This window comes from Nesoenas mayeri (genome assembly GCF_963082525.1).
Source record: "Nesoenas mayeri genome assembly, chromosome: 13".
In the NCBI taxonomy this organism is placed as follows: domain Eukaryota; kingdom Metazoa; phylum Chordata; class Aves; order Columbiformes; family Columbidae; genus Nesoenas; species Nesoenas mayeri.
The window spans coordinates 296375-316847 of NC_137550.1; the positions used below are offsets into that span (position 1 = coordinate 296375).

General features: G+C 42.8%; 1 protein-coding gene across 1 annotated transcript in view; it reads left to right on the top strand.

Moving 5' to 3' along the window:
- The first annotated feature begins 8976 nt into the window (after window positions 1-8976).
- Window positions 8977-20473, top strand: part of MAP7D3 (MAP7 domain containing 3) — a 40667-nt gene continuing 29170 nt past the window's right edge. Inside the window, exon 1 of the mRNA XM_080352706.1 lies at window positions 8977-9068. Coding sequence (XP_080208832.1) covers window positions 8981-9068 — 88 coding nt within the window. The 5' untranslated portion in view covers window positions 8977-8980. The remainder of the gene's footprint in view (window positions 9069-20473) is intronic.

The following is a 20473-nucleotide window of genomic DNA, read 5'->3' on the forward strand; positions in this document are numbered from 1 at the left end:
CAGACAGCTACACTGGCAGCCTAATTGCAGAGTACATCACTGATTACATTAGAGGGGGGTGTAATAACTGATTGGCTGTGCATGCAAAGTGGAACTGGCATGCTTTTAGCAACTACATGATTTGTATCTCTCATTTAGAAAACTCTAGTTATCATAGGCCTCACGTATTCCACCTTCACAGAGTCTAGTCAGGGATATCTTGTTGCCTGTCTATTAAAAACTGACCGTTTTATAATATTAATTTTGATTAATTAACTTCCTTTTTCATACACAGAGCACATATCCTTTTTTTCTACTTTTACCAAACAGTAAAACACTCCTTGGTTTATTGCTTCAAAGCTGAAATGTTTTATTTAGATTTTACTCTTGAACACTTCACAAAAGTGAAAGTAAATACAGATGTCAGGCCAAAGGAATTATGGAATGGTTACCTTTTGGACAAGAGACAATAAGAAAATCTTCAAGGAAAAGCCTCTGGCCCTTCTCTTCCTGCTCCATGCCACCATTCAGAGATTTAAATGAAGAGTAATCCAAATGGCAAAGCATGAAACTTGCTTATGACAGATGCTAACGATGTATTATGGCTGTCCCTGCAATGCAATCCACAGTTTCCAGAATAAATGGCACTGCTGTGATTCTGTAGCAGCAGTTTCACAAAAGAACCCCACCAGGCAGGGAAACTGGCCGCAGATGGGCTGATGCTTTTGTTATAAGGCTCTTGACTCCAAATCCAGGCCTTTATCATTTTTTTTGAGCATCTGAGGTGCTCAGCAGCACAGCTCTTGTTTGACCAGTGTTTACCAAGAGCTGTCTAATGGGGCCACAATTGACTTTGGGGTTAAATTCAGAATAAAAAAGTATAAAGAGAGTTTTGTATGTGTAGAATGAGCAGAAGTCTGATGAGAATCTGGCCCTGCATCTCCCACTGTGTGGGCATGGGTGTATCAGTGCAGGGAGGCAGAGGAAATATGTGAGAGAAGTCATAAAAGCTCCTAGATAATGCCTCTAAAGTATTTCTAAGCCATTGCACAAGTAACAATATACGGAGACTTAAATTCAGACACAAGGGCTCTATTTTACATGGACAGAAGAATACTCATGTGGAATACGCTTACAAAGAAGCTTCTTTAGGCAAAACAAACAAACACTGGAGTCATTTATCTCCTTGCCCTCTTTTTTGTGCTGGAATACAGGAGCTTCACAGTGTTCCAGTCTCAAACTGTGGCCGGGGCCGTCCTGCTGTGCCTGTCGAGTTCATCTGCAGAATCCCACTTCAGTCCCTTCAGCTGGTTGGGAGCAGAGGGCCCCCGTTTCATGGCAGGACAAGGTGGGGTCTATGGAAAAGCAGCCTATGACACCAGAGTCTTTCCAAGCCATGCAAGAAGTCAGCGGGAATTGCCAAAGCAGCAACCTCCAAGCCAAATCAGGAAGGAACATGGTAGATTTCAGTAACAACTACATTGCTGAAGCCTATTCTCTAAATACTTTCTTATAAAAGTAAGTATCTGTTTGCCTAAGCATTATTTCAGTATGAAATTGGTCTTTAAAAACTAAGTAATCCAAGAGCTAAAAGTCTGCCTTGATACTGCTGAATAGCACCTGTAGCTTTTACTCCATATTGAACTTGATGAAGTTGGATTAATTGAATGAGGAGAGGCAAATCCAGCAGCAGAACTGATAGATTGTAACTCCCAGACAAGAAATGGAACCACAGCCTCTCAACGTGGTGAATGCAGCCAGCACCCATCTGTGCCAGACACACATACAGTCTGTTACTGTGCTGTCCTAAAACAGCATCCACCTCGCACCAAGAGCATCTTCGGAGAGCAAATCGGCCACAGTCATCCTAAAGCACAACTTGTGAGTGCTCACTCTTATGTGTAGGGGAAGGGTCTCCTTATGAGTTGTTTGGAATGGCAGCTAGATGCAACTGGGATGACGGAGGGATTTTCAGGTAGGTAAATCCCAAAATACTGCAGGAATTTGAAATTTGCATTAAAGTAGCTCCAGATATTAAGCACATTAACAAAATCATTATTGGATTTTTGAGTCTTCGTGGATTTTTCCTGTTGCTGCTGGAAAGCAGTTTCTTCTTCCTCTTCCCCTTTGTGAGCATGTGGTACAACCATGACTGCCACGGTCTCTTTGGCTGGAGTTCATTGTTCTTTCGCATGGGAACAGCCAAGCAAAATCTGCACGTTGCCTATACCAAAGCTGCACAGGGAATCAAGATCATGTAACGAGGCTATGAAATCTAGGCCTGCCCAGAAATCTAGGAAGAGAAGGTGGCAATACGAAGCAAAAGATCTACACAGAGCTTGGGAAATGGGAGCTGTCCCTGACAAATGTCATTCTTACCGCAGGCAGAGTCACTCCAAGCAAACAAATTAACTCAGGATAGTAAAGATGTCGATCACAGCTCCCACTCTTGCACTTAGAACCTTCCTCATCCTCACTCCAACCTGTGCTTTATTTTTGCAGTGAGGCATCAATCAAGGATGCTCTTCTGCCAAGAAGCTTTACATGTAATAAAGTTAGCATGACTGACTGTCGTCCCTTTTTGTCAAAGGAGACTTATTTGAAAACTGATCTTTCAAAAGAACCTGCCTTTGAGCTGTTAGAAAGAAAGATATCTAAGCTGAGTTACTGAGAAATAATTTCATGCTCAGATAACTGAAAATTTATTCTGTATTCTCAAATACTTACTTCTAGGCAGGGATCAATCAGAAGGGTTTTTAGATCATTACATAGATTTGAGGTGTCATCTAAGAGTCTTCAGATGTCCTTGCACTCAGATGCACAACACTGTTAGCATACTACTGTAACTCTCCACAATGGTGTTTTATCTCATCACCACTTGGAACAATACAGTATTAATAAAAAGCCGCTGCTGGAATATATTATCTCATCAGCACATGATGATAAGATTAAGTTGTTTGGTGTTAGAATTGATAAGGATTACCGTATCAGCATGTAGCTTGTTTGAATTGTGTTACTTAGTGCCATAGACAGTAATCACATCAAAAATCTGGGTAATTTCAAATTACTCAGTAATAATAACCAGATTGGGCTGTAGGCAAAGGGAAATGTTGGAATCTGCACAGCCAGTGCAGCATTTGTACAATGAGTCAGTGTGATGGGATTTATGCCTTAAGAAGATTGACTGAGCTGATTCACTTTAGTATTTTCTTTGGGAAACATATTTCTCCAAATCTGAGAGCAGGACGAGACAGAGGTAAATTTCAGAAAACCATTTTCAGAATTACCCAGCTACTCTATAAATCCTGCAACAAATTCTGGATGAGATTTAGGCTCTTTGGGGCAGGGAGTATGAACAGCTTACTGCCATCCCTGTTTAGCTGCTCTTACTGCAGGCTCCTGGACCGTAGCAATGCAAACAGCATTAGGTGTTTACAGAGGCAGTGGACACTTGAGCATCTCAGTTTAGATGAACAGATGCAGCTTTTACACTCACTGTTTAGGCAGCCACTTTCACAAAATTGGCCCAAGAGCTTAAATTTTATCATTTACCATTATTTGTTTGCTATCTTCAGTGTGCTCAACCTACCACACATATACACATAAATACAGTAACTGTCACCCTCAGAGACAGCTTCTGCTTGGTGGAAAGCCATAGAATAAAAAAGTAGATATGTAAATGCTGAAAAGACACGAGATGGTGAGAACAGACCTCTATATCCCTATTTGGACCACAGTAATAACTAAAATTTGTATTTCATGGGGAATACGTATGCTAAAGCAACACATAGGTGTTATTCTATAAACTCAGAACTAGTGGGCATGCAGAGGATTACAGACAGGAAAGGACTGAGCCTGTTTCCACATGTATTACAAGTTCTCTCTCACGTTATTCTTTTCTATATACACTGGTCTCCTGTCCTTACAGAACCATCACACAGCAAAGGATGATCTGAGATACAGAACCAATGTCATGCAGTGAAGCATCAAACCTTTTCTGCCAGGTACCCAAGGTAGCCCCATGATTGCGGTGCCCTCCCTTGAACTCTTTTATCTTTTGTCACTGCTTAGTATGCTACATCTAAATTTAAAAGGCAGTTTTGCAGTCCTCGCATTGAATACTTTTTCTAGCCCGTAGTCCTAAAACCCACAAAGAGGAGTTGTAGAGTCACAGGAACACAGAGCTGGAACAGAGCTCAGGCAGAACCTGCTCCTGCCCTCTGATCAGACCTGCCTCCATGGTTAAAAGCAAGTCTGTTTTCTTTTACTCTGTCTGCTTCAACGAAAGCAGATTATCACCCTTCATCTGCCTCTTCTTTAGGCTAAAAAAAATAAATTCCAATTCTTTAACTTCCATCATTCATCTTCTTATTATTTTTGTTAGCTTCTAGCACAGTGGCCCACCCTGCTGGTGCCGTCCCACTGCTGGGCAGCGGGGAGGACTGCCGTCTGTCCAGGGTCCTTCCGTCTGCCCAGGGTCCTTCTGTCCGGCCTCTCGTGCAGGGCACTTCCCTTTTCACAATACCCTTTTCACAATATACTGTTGACTCATGCTCATCTTGTGACATCCCCAATATTTTCTGCTCTCTCCGCTGCTTAGCAAGCTGTTCTCTGTCTTGTCTTTCTGCAATTAATTATTCCTGTCTAAATGTTTTAACTTGCATCAGTCCCTATTTCTCCTCATTTTCTCCTGGATTGTATTTCAAATTTTCAAGATCATTTTGTATTATAAGATTGTACCCCAACATATCAGCAGTGCATACAAATGTTATGGGCATGCTTTCCCTTTCGTCATCCAGCTAACTAATACACATACTGGACCAAGGCCAAACTAAAGGCTTGATTCTGTATCTTTTTTATTAAGCAACATTGTCTGATAACTTTACATCTAAGGAATTATTCACTTGAGCCAAGACAGAGAAATGAGGTCCTTAAAATATAGATGTATTAGTAACACAGATTGTTGCAGGTACTTGTCCCAGCGGGAGAGCAATCAACAAAAATGTGCAGTTAGACGCCATTTGGAATGAAGGTTGGATGGCTACAGTAATTTTCATTTTCTTTCTCTAGGCCATGGCAGTTACATTCACCACAGGAAACCCACTATAATATGTCACAATATATGCCTTACGTTTTTGGATTTAGAACATCTTGAAATACTTTTTCACAATTTTTCAAAATCCTATGCAGAGGTATAAATATCCATATACATCTAATCTCCCTGGTGTCTTGTTTTAGCTCTTACTCAGTGAGACTCCTTTATAAATGAAGTTGAGGACAAATGAACATTTTACTATTAGATACTTCAATGATCAAAGCGATTAAGATCTGGGGGCTGTTTTTTTGAAGTAGAATATAAAAACTGTTACAGCAGATTTCAGACTCAGTCCAGTCAAGCACAACATCTGGTACTGTGTAACACTGGATACGTCGGGAAACAGGGTAAGAAATAGATTAATAGGTGGATGCTGCTTCTTCTAGTACCCTCCCCAGATCTACCAAAGGCTTAAGTATCTTCTGAGCTAGTTTTTTTGTGTGTATGTCTACATCACCACATGTGCAAGCTTCTACTGCCTAATTTCAGCTACTATTATTTTGACTAAGTTTGGTATTTCTCAAACTGAAATAGGTAACATAAAAACCCTGGAATCTCAAATTGCACACAGTGCCAGGGCTCTATTGATTTTCATCTCCTAATGCCAATATGCACCCATCAGTGATTTGGCCTGAAACGTTTTTGAAAGATTAGTCAGATACTATCACATGAAAACTAAAAGGACAGAAGAAATGACTGTAAAATTAAATTATTCCCTTTTCCACAGGGACAATGGAAATGTGGACAGCCTTTAAAGGATTAGAATACATCAGCTACTGCAACCAAACCTGCAAATGCTGCAAAACTGAAAGATGATTGCCAGTGCTGCTGAAGCCACACGAGGTCAAAATTTTAATGAAGTTCTACTAAAAATGCATCAGCAGTAATTGCACGACTGAACTGCAAATCTGTGAAACAGGGTTAAACAGGAGATAAGATGGAAGTTACAGCTACAACTGCTGAAACATTAGCTCAAACATTCCTAAACTGCTCATCAGAGAAAAAGATATTAGAACACATTTTCCATGTGTTCTGTTCTCTCAGCTAGTGTTCCTGTGTGCCTAAAGATAAAAGCTATGCATATCGAGCAGTATGTCTGTGGGGAGGGGACAATGCCCCACTTCCACCTCAAGAGTCCTTTTATCTCCCATGAATTTGTATGTGCTTTGCCTTTTTATTTTAAGTTTACAGTCTCCACTGTTCCACCACAAATATACTGAGTGTGCAACACACGGTTATTTCCCTTCATGTAATTTATACCTTCTACTCCGAAGCTTTGCATGTGCAGAATATCAGGCCTGTTAATTTGCAAGCACTGTGGCCACTTGCATATGTGTCTGTTGAAATGGAAAGAACGGAGAATACCATCTCATTTGAAAATGCATTTTATCTCACAATTCCATTTGTAAATGTTCCCTTCAGCAGAGCGATTCCTCCCATACCAATTGTCTCATTTTTCTCAGAGGAAAAAAATGATAAACAGACACTGACTCCTTTTAATGCACAGTGTGTTGAAGAAATTCTGTAAGTTAAGGTACATATATGTAACCTAATCAAAATTCAAAGGCACCCCAAACATTCATAAGCACTTTATTTTTACATATATGGGAAGTACAGCCTCCCAAAAACACATTATTTATGGAGCTTCCAAAACCACAAAAATTACATTCTATCAGGTAGTCTGACCATTTTTTTGGTACCACATCTATTGTACTTTATGACAGCTGCTGATGAAAGGAAGATGGAAAAAGACACCGATACGGAACAAGGAGTCCAGAAATCTGGGCTGGTTTTTTGCGGGTTTTGTTTGGGTTTTTTTTTTCTTTTGTTGTTATTGGTTTGGTTTGGTTTTGGGGTTTTTTTTTGCTGTGCTGCTTTGTTGATGAGGTAGAGGCTCTGATTTCGGTGATCAGTTCTCCTATCTGTGCAATGAGGAAAGCACGTCTGAATGTCTCTCCATGGAACGGTGAATTTTAATTTCAGCACGTGTATAAAGCATATCGAGGTCACTAAATAGCAATCGCTATATAAGTGTAAGGTATTATTACTATGTACTGTAAACACAAACTTGGGAAATTTGGCACCAAATGTGTAGGGCTTTTTCCCCTTTAGCTGCCCTTTTGTTTTAAGTAACAATAATAATTGGCATTCTATTAACACTGAGAGGAAACAACAACAAAAGATTCTCTGTACACACATGCTAAAGGGGAGAAAGCCAATATAACAAACGAGAAACAAAGAACAGGGCAAGTCTGTGGTCCAAATATTCAAGTCGAAATGGAGCCTTGCTCTGAATTTTTCCACAGTTCCTGTTTGCTTTCTTGAGATACTACAAGATCTTACTGCTACTTTTTCTGCATTCTTCCCATTTATGGGGATAATTCTTTGGCCCACTGACAGGTAAACTTTACATTTATTATTTTAAAGGGAGTCTTCTGCGCAAGGCTCAAAGAGTCTACTCTTTAATACAGCCACACATGCTGTTTCATTCTCGCTCTTCCCAGAGCATAAACCCAGCGGCAAATTGAAGAGACTATTCCAGAATTCATTTATAATGAACTAGGCAGCAAAATAGCAATGAGGTGACAAAGTCAAATTCACATAGAGCAGTAATATCTGGGAATTCATTCCATGGGGCTGGAGTAACCTTTTTTCTGGCAGGACCACCTCATGCCTACCCCACTCTTCTTTTGGAAACACGTTCAAAAGCAGTGGTACTTGAAACACAGGACTTAACCCCCAGCCCTGTCACAAGCCAGTGAGCACTAAGTCACGCAGTGGGTGCAACCCAACTCATACATTTGTGGTTGTCTTCCTTTGAATCCAGTGAGCCTGAGTTTTTTTAGGAGTGATATATCCCAGGATGTGCTTCACCTTCCAGCCACAGCCACTCAAGCCGAGTGAATTATCTGAGCATGCAGAGGAGGCAACGAAGCTGGTGAGGGGTCTGGAGCACAAGTGTGATGAGGAGCAGCTGAGGGACCTGGGGCTGTTCAGCCTGGAGAACAGGAGGCTGAGGGGAGACCTTATCACTGTCTGCAACTGCCTGTGAAAGGAGGTTGTAGCATGGGGGGTGTTGGTCTCTTCTCCCAAGTAACAAGTGATAGAGCAAGAAGAAATGGCCTCCAGTTGTGCCAGGTGGGGTTTAGATTGGATATTGGGAAAAAATTCTTCTCCCGAAGGGTTGTCAGGCATTGGAACAGGCTGCCCAGGGCAGTGCTGGAGCCACCATCCCTGGAGGGGTTTAAAAGGCGTTTAGATTAGGTTCTTAGGGACATTGGATTAGTGCCAGAGCTGGGTTATGGTGGGACTCGATGATCCTGAGGGTCTCTTCCAAATGAAATTGTTCTATTATTCTCTCTTTGAGAGCTCCCCATCAGCAGGCGATTCATCATCATCGTCGATGGCGGGGCAACGCTCGCAGTTACGACCAAACCACGGTCCCGCGGGGGTCGCTGAGAGCCGGCACAGTCCCGCAGGCACCCTGGCACTGCACCTGCTCCGAGGGGCCCGGGGTGCTGTGGTCCCCAGGCCCACGCCGGCTCCCGCGGAGCGGCCGTTTCCAACGGCTTCGCCGCTCCTTCCTGCGGGCGCTCAGCACCCGCCGCCCCGGGCGGCCGGCAGAGGAAAGCGGGAGGAAGCGCCTTTCGCGCCACCGCCGCCCGAGCTGCGCCGCAGAGGGGGCAGCCCCGGGCCTCGCTACGCCCCGGCACCACAAGCCCCGCCCGGCCCCGCTCCGACCGGCCCTGGCGAGCGGCCGGGCCGCCCGGGCTCTGCGAGGGGCCGGCGCCGGGCGGCCGGCGCTGCCCTCCCCCGCGGCGGCGCTGCCGGGCGGTGCGGAGCCTGCGCACTGCGCTCCCGCGTCCCCTTCTGCCCGGCCAGCAGTCGCGCGTCCCGGGGCTGAAGATGGCGGAGGGCGGCGGCGGCGGCGCGGCCCCCCCCTCCTGCTCGTCCTCCTCCTCCTCCTCCTTGAAGGGGCTGCGGGAGCAGATGGGTGAGAGCCGGCGGCGCGGCCCCGGGCCGGGAGGAAAATGGGGGTGAGGGGGTTTGTCCCGGTCTGGAGACCCCCGTGCTCCGGCGGCCCAAGGGCACCGGTGGGGCCCGGTGCCGCCCCCCAGCACGGCCGGCCGCTTTCCCGGGGCGGGGGGAAGGGGCAGCGGGTGTGCGGCCGCCGCAGGCCGCTGGGCTTTGTGTCCGGCTGAGGGAGAGGCGCCGCTCCCGCCTCCCGGGCTGCCCGGCCCGGGCGGGACTGTGGGGCTGCGGGGCGTCCTGCCCGCCCCCCGGGCGTTAGCTGCTGACTCGGGCCCTCTCGCAGCTCGCAGCCAGCAGCGGGGCGGCTGCACGATGGCTCGGCTGCACGGATCGCCCATTTTTCACCACTTCATGACGGGCTGAACTTCTCGGTTTCTCTGGTGCTGGCAGCTCTTGCGGACGGCTCGTCCCCGCGGTGGGTCTGGTGACGGCCCCGAGTGCAGAAGGCAGAGGCAGTGGCCTTGATTCTTAATCAAAGATTGAATAATGCCTTGATTTTTTTTTACTGATATCTTAAGAGGGCTAAAGAAACTCTCCTTTGATTTAGTCCTCAGGTGTTCTTTTGTGCCTGTTTATACTGAAGGTCCTTAATAATATCATACTCTGAAATGTGCATGCATGATGTGTGTTCCAAGCATAAATCCATGGCGCATCTCCACACGTTAGCTTTGTAGGTGAGCCATTAGAAAAGGTAAATATTTTCTTATCCCGGACTGAAAAAAACAATAAGCAAAGAAAAACGTGTTTTAATCTAAACTAACTAACTTGGACTATGTACAAAAACTACTCTGACAGCCTCTCGCTTGATTGTTTTAAATGTACCTGTGTAATTACATAAAGAAGGGTGCTGGCAAAAGGTCCTGAATGCACAACTCTCATCTGGCAGTCTTTTTCTTCATCAGTGTGTAGTGTGTCAGAAATATTACTTAATTACTTTTTATTTCTCTTTCAAAATTAAGACAATCTAGTGCTCCAGAAGGATAACGATCTGCCAAAAGATAGTGCTTCTCACCTGCACAGACCATGTCTATTTGATCCTCCTCCTCGCTGCTAGAGCTGCTGAATTTTCTTTTCTGTGCTGGATGCTTTAAAATCTGGTTCCAAAGTTTTTCTAAATCAGAGGGCACTCATGTTTGCTTACAGCTGTCATGACCTAGATTGAGTCCCAAAGCCAAGGTGGAATGTTCCTTGAAGCAGGTAGCTCCATCTCTCTTTAGATATGCACATGTTCCAATGTGCACATCATGTTAAAAAAACAAAACCAAACAAAACCCTTATTACATCCTGGAAAGGCTAGACCTTGAATTTTTTTTTCCCTGGGGGGAGTAGAAGTCACTGAACCAGAATCTAAACTTCAATTTACATAGAATGCATTTTTAGCAGTTACGTGCTAGAAGATGAACTCGTTGCTAATGAGAATTGAAGCAATACTGCCTGTGAGTGCACAGGCCACTGCGGTTCTGCTCCTGACTTCTTGTCAGCAGCGCTCCCTCACTCCCTGGGGAAAGCAAATGATGTTTAGAAATCATCCTTGCAAGCCAGTGGTTAACAGTGGAATTTGCAAGATAATTGCCAGTGTATTTGCTGATGTTTGGAGAAGTCCTGAGCAGCAACCAAGTCTGATACCGCAGCTGTTTGGAGAAGATGTAGAGAAAAAAATAGACAAGGAGGAGGAACCTCTTTTGGTCCCAAGTTACCGTCTGGCAGGTTTGGAAAGGGATGTAACTTTCTGCCTTTCTAAGCCCAGCTGGCTGCATGAGGAGCTTCTCAGTTCCAGAGTACCCACTAACTAGAAAACTTGCACCAGTTTATGCTGGTTTTTGGGCAGTTGTGTACTTTGCCATCTTCATCAATTGACAGCAAACATCTATAAAAAATAAACACAGTACTGTGAGTACCTCCAGCCCTTTGCCAATGAACTTGTGGTTGGGAACCACACATTTGAGGCCAATAAATGTAAATGGGAGGCATCTTGCTGAGAAACCACAGCTCCTTCTGATAGTCCAGCTAGGAGGTATATATCCCTTTTGTATAGATGCCTCTTGTGGGTCCTTATTCAAGACACTGTTGGATTCTGCCCTGTGTTACCAGCCTCTTGATACTGGTTTGATCTATGGCTGGTTGGTCATTGTTAATTATTTTAGGCCTTGAAAGTGTAGAATCCCATGGTGCTGCTTGTTGCTAACTTTTGTACCATTGTGATACGTTTAGAGAGAGTTTTCTTGCCAGTTCAAGCTAGTATTGAGGTAAGGAAAAGGTGTTTCTCTTTCTTTGGGAATCATCATTAAGATTCTGCAGGCAAAATCATGCCAGCTGTGTCGATTCCTTTGCAATAATCTGCTCTTACACCTGTCCAATCTCACTTCCTTTGGGTGGACAACAAGAGCAGAATTTGCTACTACAATTAGAAGCTAGTTAACATGTTTATCTGTGATGCATGAACGTTATTTCACATTAGAAATTAATTGTGGTTGTACATTGTAACACAGCAGTGCATAAATGGCAGTTTTTTACTCCATTGTTGTGATCTGTGCTTGCTGCTGTCATCCCTCAGGGATAAAGAGGAATTTTTTTGCTCCTAATACCATAAGCAGTGCTGAGCTTGTTAAGATTTGAGAAGAGGAGCATAGACAGTTACTTGTGGTTTACCCAGTAAGTGAGGTTTTTCTTGAGTGGTATGGATAATCAGAATAAATATATATATAATTTAAGCTGTTGTAGCCTACATTTGTTATTTTATCTTCATTTTCACGGCAATACTAAAATCTCCTATCCTATCCTATCTTTTGTAGTATCTGTGATAGAGATTGTGTATTTGCTTTTGCCAGAGCTTGACTTCATTGTTGCTAGGATTTCCACTAACTTATTGAATCACTGCTGTGATGGTTGTTTAAAACAGTATATTAAAATAATGTATGTATATTTTCCTTTCCAAGATCTAGAGGATCTTTTAGGAAACCTGTCTCAAGACATGGGACAAAAATGAAGTGTCCTTTCCAACAAATCTAGTTGCAGGTGTAATTCCCATGACCTGTGTGGCCAGGCCAAATTTTGTCAGAAGTTGTCTAATAAAATAACAGCTTCACTCTGTCTAATCAGTTGTTCCTCCCTGTGTAAGTGACACTGTCTGGCTTTGTCTTTCTTGCCTGGAGCACAGTTCCTGGTAACTTCTTTACCAAACAAGAACACACAGAATTGGCGTGAAAAGAAGGCTGGATGGATAACTAATAGTGAAACTTCATTACTCAAGCAAGTACCAAGGAGCATGTGCAGATTTGTCTGGTCTCTAGGTAATAGTTATAAAACGTAACTTAAAAACACAGGTTCGTACCAACACCTATGGAAGTATTAGAGAACTCCTTGGCAGTCTTGGTGACAGTGCTCACCAGCTTCTGCTGTGGGACTCTGACTAGAGAAAAAGATTTGGAATCCAGAAGCATCTGTCAGTTGGACAACCAGTGAGTTCTGTGTCAGAACTGCTTGCTGGGAGAAATAGTTGACTTTTGAATTTGGATCCTTAAAAACCTTAGGGATTTACAAAGTGGTTGTGAGCAGAGGTGGGCTTCAAAACTTCTCTGGGAAGCAGTAACACAAGGAAACCTTTGCCAGGTTTCTAACAGCATGGGGGTGTTACAGCAAAAGCATCTTCAGTGTTTGATTGTTGTCTGTCCTGGTGGTATTTGTACAAATCACTCATGCACATTCTATCTGTGGAGCAAAGGTGGCCCAGTGACCCGGGCTTTCAGCTGCTGTTTGCTAGATCTGGCTTCAGTTTCTTGTTTTGTCAAAGCCCTGATAACTTTGGGGAAGATCTTTAAGGTTTTTCCATGATTCTCTTTTCTCTGCGTGGAAGTAGCATTGACACTGCTTTACAGAGTGCCAAGGTGATAAATGCAAAGAACTGCACGGAAATTGGATTTCATGTAGTTCTCAGTGCAGAGAGAGAACATTCCCAAGCTGGGCTGAGTACTTAATGTAATTGTAACGGCTATGAGTCCTAATTTCATTTTCTTCTTCTTGTTTGTGGAAATGCAATAATATGGAGTAGGGATAATTTCATGGTGATTCATAAAGATGGATGCTGTTTATTAGGCGCTTAACTTTTTAAAGAATACTTCCAGTTGTATGTGATTTATAAAAAAGGGTTTTTTTCTAATTTAAAAGTAAATTATTGAGCTTTTTCCAAATGTATTCAAGAAATATATTCTCCTAGCTGTAACCAAAAAAAAAAAATCAAAACTGTATGCATATACAGCATGTTTTGGAAACTTTGTATACAGATTGTTCCATTCTCTACATATGTCCTCATGTGTTAAAATTACAAAAGGTAAATTTGGATTCCATGCTTCAGTTCAGATGGAAGTATGACACAAATAAGGACTTGCAAGGATCACAGCTCTAATGGTGAGAGCCCAGATATTGTGGCTTGTGCTGTCCCAGTGTGCACAGCCTCCAAATGTGACCAGAATAAGAACTGCTGCTTCTTTATACACTTGTGCTTTTCAAAAAGAAAGCGGATAGGAATATTTAAAGTAATGATATGCTATGATTCTCAGATTTTGAAAGTGATAAGCGAGCTAAGAAGAAAAGCACTGGGTTACTATGAGATAAATGGAAGAAATACTCTGGGTTAGTCATAATCATAGGGGTATCAAATGCTGCTGTCTCTAAACTTGATTCAATAACTGGAGGTGCTTGCAGTCCTGTTGTGAAAGGATACCCTGATACATACAATTCTGAGCATGCAATTTAAATGACTTCTCTCAATATGATTTATCAGATGATAAGTGATACTTCAAAAACAAACAGGGGATTTCAACTTCCTGCCACAAATAAATTAGCACCATTTAGCTTCCAATTATGCGGCTTGCAACTAGGTAATTCCTAATTGATTATATGCTTTCAATGTATTTGCGTGTGCCTGTCCAATAATTAAAAATGTTGTAGATGCTGGTGATTAACTTGTTTGGAGTGAGGGACTCAGGGAAGAAAAACCAGATGTTGCTCCAGGTGTTTTTGTTTGGCAGAGCAGCCTCAGGTGCCCAGCACAACACCTCAGCGCCTGCCTTGTGTGCCTGTGGTGTTCACAGTGTGCGGAAATCCACTTTGACATTTGTTTTCTTCTAAATGATTTTCATTTTTCAGTCAGTTTTGAATTTGTGCTTTCTCGGTGAAGGATCCAAAGCTGAAGTTGCCTTTGAAGAAAACAGTTACCACTAGCCGTGCTCAGAATGCTTCTGTCTTTCTTCGTACTGTTTTTTGCCTTCATAATTCATAGAGAACTTTTAAAATACAGGTTTATGAGTACTTAACTGGCTCTTAATTTACAGACACCATCTGTTTAAATGCGCTGACCTGAATCGCAGGAGGGAGCAAAGATACTGTAGTAGCCTGTGAATTGCCTTCTCTGGGCAAGTATTTTAGAGCTTCCAAGTGTTAAAATTCCTCACCCAAGTCCAAGAATGATTAGACACAATAATATAGAAGTCCTGTAGAGGACTTGCAATTGAATGCCTCAGAGCTTTCGTTTTTTAATTAGTTAGATTAAGAAAACCTGCAGTTTCATTCCTTTTACATTTCTTAGCACTGTGTTCTGCTCTAGCAGTCAGTTTGCTACATTAAACGCTCTGTGGGCCTGCTAGTGTCTTACAGCACTGTTCTGGCGCATGGCGGTATTGACTGATTTGAGTCTGGAGGCTGGTCTCAAGGGGTAAATGCCAACACATTCCTTCCTCTTCTGAAGCAGAGACAGTGTTTGAATGAGCTCTGGAGGTGCCGTAAGAAATTCATCAAGTGTAAAAGGCAAAAGCAGTAGTTTTCACTGCTATCATGTGAAGGAGCTATTATCCTTCTATCTAAAGAAAGCTCAGAATGCTGTTTTCACAGAGTTTGTCTCAAGTTAGTTGTGACTTGTAGTGCTAGGCTGCGTTCTTTGCTGGCATTGTTTGGGCCAAGTGTATTAAACAATAGCCAGCCTGCAAAGAAGGGGACAAAAGCATTTTCAAGAACATGCTTCAGCAAGCAAAAGAAAGCAGGCTGCTCAGGAAAGGGGGAAAGAAGTTTGCTGATTTCCAGTGTTAGGAACAGTGCAGTATGAAACAAAGAAATCATACAATGGGGAGAACAGATGTGAAAGAGGAGAAGAGAGCAGGAGTTGTCTTGAAGTTATTTTCGCAGTGGCCGTGCAGGATTGTGAGCAGGAGTTAGCTTAAGGGCGGCCCCAGAGCTGGAGTAAAGCAGAGGTAGCTGATTTCTATCTGTCTGACTTTTGCTGATGCTTGAGCTGGAATTACAGTAGGAACTAAACTGCTCAGAGTAGGTTAGAAGTGGGACTGCCCTAACATCTGTTAATCCAGTCCAATGTGAGGGACAAAACACATTACATTTTCTTTTTCCTAATGTTCTTCAGGAGCCCGAGGCACTGGAAAGTGTTCATAAAGAAAGAAAATGATCTGTACAGCAGAGTGGGGACTAATAATCTTCCACTCTGTATTTAAAACTCCACCATTTTGCCTTTTTGGTGCTGTAGCTGTAAAATCTGTTTCTAATTTTGTCAGGTTTGGAGTGTTTAATCTATATACACCTATTTATGTTATGTCACGCAACTACTACATTTCACAGTGAATCCACTTGAAATGGTGTAAGGGCATATTTATTATAAACTGCTTTCATTCTAGTCCAGTGGATAAGAATATTTTGGAATTTCCACTATGCAGAAACAGGTAAATACTGATTTCTGTTACGCTTGGGAAGGTTCACAAGGGACTTTTCGTCATGGTTTATTGCATCAGCATTGCAGTCAGTGTCTAATATATCTTTAGAATAAATCCCTCAAGGTGGATGAAAGCAATTTCTGCCTGTTTTGCAGTTGGTGAGAAGCGTTTGTAGTTGCCAACCCGCAGAAATATCTTCTTTCCATCTAAAATGCAGCTTTAATGTCTTCTGGTGGAGAATTTTACAGAGAGTACAAATACCTTAGTGCCTTGCTCTTTCACTGAGAAACATAATGAGTGTTCCAAGCTTTCCAAACCTCTGGCTTCCCTGTGGCTGTGTCTTACTCAGACTGTGTTTCTATACAGCAGAGAAACAACAGCAATGTGTGCCCGTTTGCTAAAGAATGTGTTTGGGACTGCAAGGCAAGGCTCATATTTCCTTTATGTAGGAAGCATCAGCTCCAAAGAAAGGTCATTGTGCAGATAAGCTTGGTAAGCACAACACAATAAACAGATTAATAACTAATGCCAGGTAGAGCAGGGAAATGATCCGAGTTGCATTAAAGCTTGCAGAGAGTTGGGGATGTGGCATCTGGAGAAGTGTCCCCTTTGGAGGACCTTTTTGTACAAATCATGGTATCATATCAAAAGAGATTGGTGAAAGATTGTGTTTAAGGAAAAAAAAGGGTGATAAGTGGATCATGCAGAATGCGAAGTCTTTTCACATGCCTTTGGGAAGGTGAAGGAGGGAGCAGCAAAGGCGAAAGTCAAGGCAGCAGAAGGCCAGGGAATGAGAGCAGACTCTCTGCTGTGGTTCAGTTCCATCTCTTTCAGGTGGTGAACAATAACATACCTTACGAATACAGAGCCCCATATTGCGAAGCCAGGTGTGTTTTCCAGAGAAGGGGGTGGATTTAACTTGTCAGCCCTGTGTACATGGTACGCGGTGCTTCTTACCCACATTATGATGGCTTTTGCAAGAGTTGGTGACATCTCTTCTTCCTCTTTAGGCGTTGTGCTGTCAGTTGCTTTTCCCATCAAGTAGAGAGAAGCGTAACTCTTGGACGAGCAGTGTGAGCAGGGTTAAAATAAGAAAACACAAGTGACAGCAGGAATGAGTAAAACCTCCATATGAGATACATTCACAGTACGTTTCACTGGTGTTCGGACTCAGGATGGTACTCACCTGCTGTGGCTATTGGACAATGTTAGAGCATGCCTGACTGTGGAAAGTTTTTGGAAGTGGCTGCCAGTTCTTTTAAGGACAAATTTTGGCTCCTTGGTCTTTGCTTGTATTACATTCAAGTTTGGTTTAGATTGTGTGCTTCCCCTAGGGAAAAGTGTGCAGACATCAACCCACAAATTAACCAGCAACCTTCCTGGTGCCTGCCTGAGTGTGCCCAAGACTGAACAAATACGCTAACGTGCCTTTGAGATTGCTTCAGCTGTATCTTTGTAGGTTTCCTTGTAAGAAATAAGTAGTGTTTTGTTAATTATGCAATTTTTTTTTAATGTTTCCAGCTCTTAGTCTGAGTATGGATGTTTAAGGATAAGTAAAAACTTACATTCAAACATGCCTCAAATACTTACTTGGGGAGCTGCTAATTCATGCACATGCAAAGGAATGCTTGTGTCAAGCAGTTTTCCAGTGGGATCGATATTTGTGATGAACTGAAGAAATTGTCCTAAACTGCCTTGAACATTGGGAAGGAAGCCTGATTGTTATAGAGAACTAGCTGCAGAAATGGTTTTAAGGGGAGGAAAGCACAAAAAGGTAATAAAACAGGTATTCTGTGCAGGAAATAAGTATAGAATGAAAGTGTGTAAAGAGTCTGGAATAAGGATAAGACACCAGGAAGGCCTTCTGGCCGGCTGAAGCTGAGAGACGGCGTGTACCGATTTCTGGAGATCTGTGTGCTTCCCATCTGGTGGCTGCCCAGACACAACAGGAGAACCATCTGCCTTCCAGCTGGTCCGTCAGGAGGTGCCTACTGAGAGGCTGGTGTGTTTGGTTGTGGAGCTGTCAGTCCTCACAGCCCAGAGATGGGACGTGAGGATCAACGGAGAGAGACAGAAAGAAGGGGGAAAGCGAGGAAAAGAGGAATGCACACAGAGAGGGCTCCTCTGGTCATCATTAGTATGTGTTGTCTGCCTGTTTATGTGAGGGTGCGTCCTTCTGGTGTCCTTTAAACAAGAAGTAGTGGTGTAAAACCAGTACCTGATTTTTAAAGCACCTAACATATGATCTTGCATCCGTTTGTCTTAACCTGTGTTAATTAGTGAGTGGAAATCAGCTTAAAAGGCTGCGCAGAAATCTCGAACTTGAATGCTGACTTCCTCCAGCTTTCCTGAAAGCACGTACAAAAATTACTAAAAGGAAAAGGATCATGGCAGCGTTACTGAAATGATGACTGTCTGCTAGACAAACAGCTGCCTGTAGTAGAGCAAGACAAACAAAAATGGCATTTTGCAGATATGACACAGTTTGCTATAAAAATAGAGATATTTGCTGGGAAGTTCAAACTCATTTTGTATGTTGTTTATTGGCTTCTTGTTACCTGCTTTAAACTTATATGAATACGTAAAATGCTTAACTTTCAGGAGACCTCCTAACCTTCCTTTCAGAGGCTTAGTCTGGGATTTTTTTCGTTTGTTTGCTTTGTGTATTGAGTCATTAAATCAGAAGAACCAGAAGGATTGCTGTACAAGTCAGCACTTTCTGCTCTGTTTTCTGGTTCTTGATGGGAAGGGTGAAAGATAGTGAGAGAGGCAATGGGATGGAAGCCCTGAACCTTGCGAGGTAAAGGGATGGAGCCGGTTCAGTCCCTAACAAGGTTTTACCAAGAACAGCAACTGTGTGGGTCCTTTGACAGCCTTGGCAAAGGCCAAGGGTATTAACTCAGATTGAAATAGGAATAAAGTGTTATTTTTAGCACCGGTCTCTTCAGGGCACGTAGGAAACCTGATCGGCGAAGGGAAGCGCCGTCATGCCCCGCGCGAGGGAGGCGCCACCACGCCTGCGTGGTCGGCGTGACCGTGACCGTGACCGTGCAGAGGGACATCGGCTTCACCCGGCACGCTGCCTCCTGTAGCAGCCGGTTCCTGGTGCTTCTGTTGGTTTGCTTTATCCACAACACGCTTGGCCAGACACATAGTGCTAACCCATGGTGAGGATGCAGAGGGAAAACTGCTTTGCAAATTATCTAACCATTTTGTGTTCCAAATAGCCTTATTTTATTATGCATGAATGCAAATATTATTACTGGCCACAAGCACGGTTTGTACTTTTACTAATTTTAGCTAAAGTAGACTACTGTAAATAAGCACACGCATTATGCTGATCACAATTATGATTGTGAAAGCCTTTACTGACTACAGTGGGAGGGGAAGCTCAGGATAGAAACGAGATTTAATTTGCTTTTGAGAAAATTTTTCTTCTCCAGAAGTTTGCTGCTTATGTCCATGAAGGCGCCCGCAGTAATGTGGCACATGACACAGGTTGTAGTGAAATGTTGTTAGCTGGTTCCCATTCTGGGGTATTCTGATCAATTACTGAAGTATCAAGCTTATTTTACAGAGATAGTTAGATCTGGGGGAAAATTCTTTTTAGTGGAGCTTTGCTTCATAGCAGACTGCTGCATTCATTGTGGAAAACTAGGCTAAATACGCCTAAGAATATTTAAATGTATTAACAATTAAGATTTCTTTCATCGTCGTACCTATTTTTTTAGAGGTTGCAGAGTACAACAGTATGCAATTCACTTTCTTTTACTGTAGTAGAATGTGGATTTTCAAAATTACAGTTTCTTATTATAAATTTACCATAAAATTGACAAGGGCTGTAAAACCTGCCTGTGGACCTGAGACTTGGTGAAGTTGAGCTCATGCATCTTGGGGACATACGTAATGTGATGACTGTTCCCCTTTTAACGATCTTTTATGCAGGTCCTCAGCTCACCTTTAATTCTCCCTTTCTGCTAGTTAAATGGATTGCTTACGTGTAACACAAAGGTGCGTTCCTAGTGCCTTTAAATCTGCTACTTTCCAATTTGTAAGCGTGTTGTTTCTATGCAAATAGTGAAGCGCTGAAGCAGTGAACATAAATATTTTAACTGATGTACAAAAAAATTCCGACATAGAAAATCCTTTGGCTAAGTATTTCTAGACTGTTTTCACCTCTCTGTCCTTTGCAAGCTGTCCTGTTTCTGTAACCCACTTTCCTGTTCTGTAGAACCTCAGGTAATTTTATTGCAACCATAATTAATTAAGATGAACTGACTAATTGCTTTGCAGGTATGACACATTTTCTAAATGGGTGCCTTCTAATCATGAACATTATTCAAGTGTTTATTTATTTTTTTAAATGAATAATTCTATGCATAATCACCTACATCCATTATGACTGGTTTGTTCAGCGAGATTTCTAATGATAAAATACTTCTGCAAGTAGAATAAGATGAATATTGTACCTGTTCAAATAGCAGCTCACTTCTTACTGTAACGTTGTTACAGAAACTTGTGTGCTTAAAGTTTCTGAGCGTTGAAGCAGAATTCCAGTGTTGGTCTTAACTAAACCTGGTGTAGGTATAGGGTGAATTTATTCTGTTGGGCTCAGTTTTCAGCTGGACTGGGCTGAACTGGGTCAGGCTGCCCA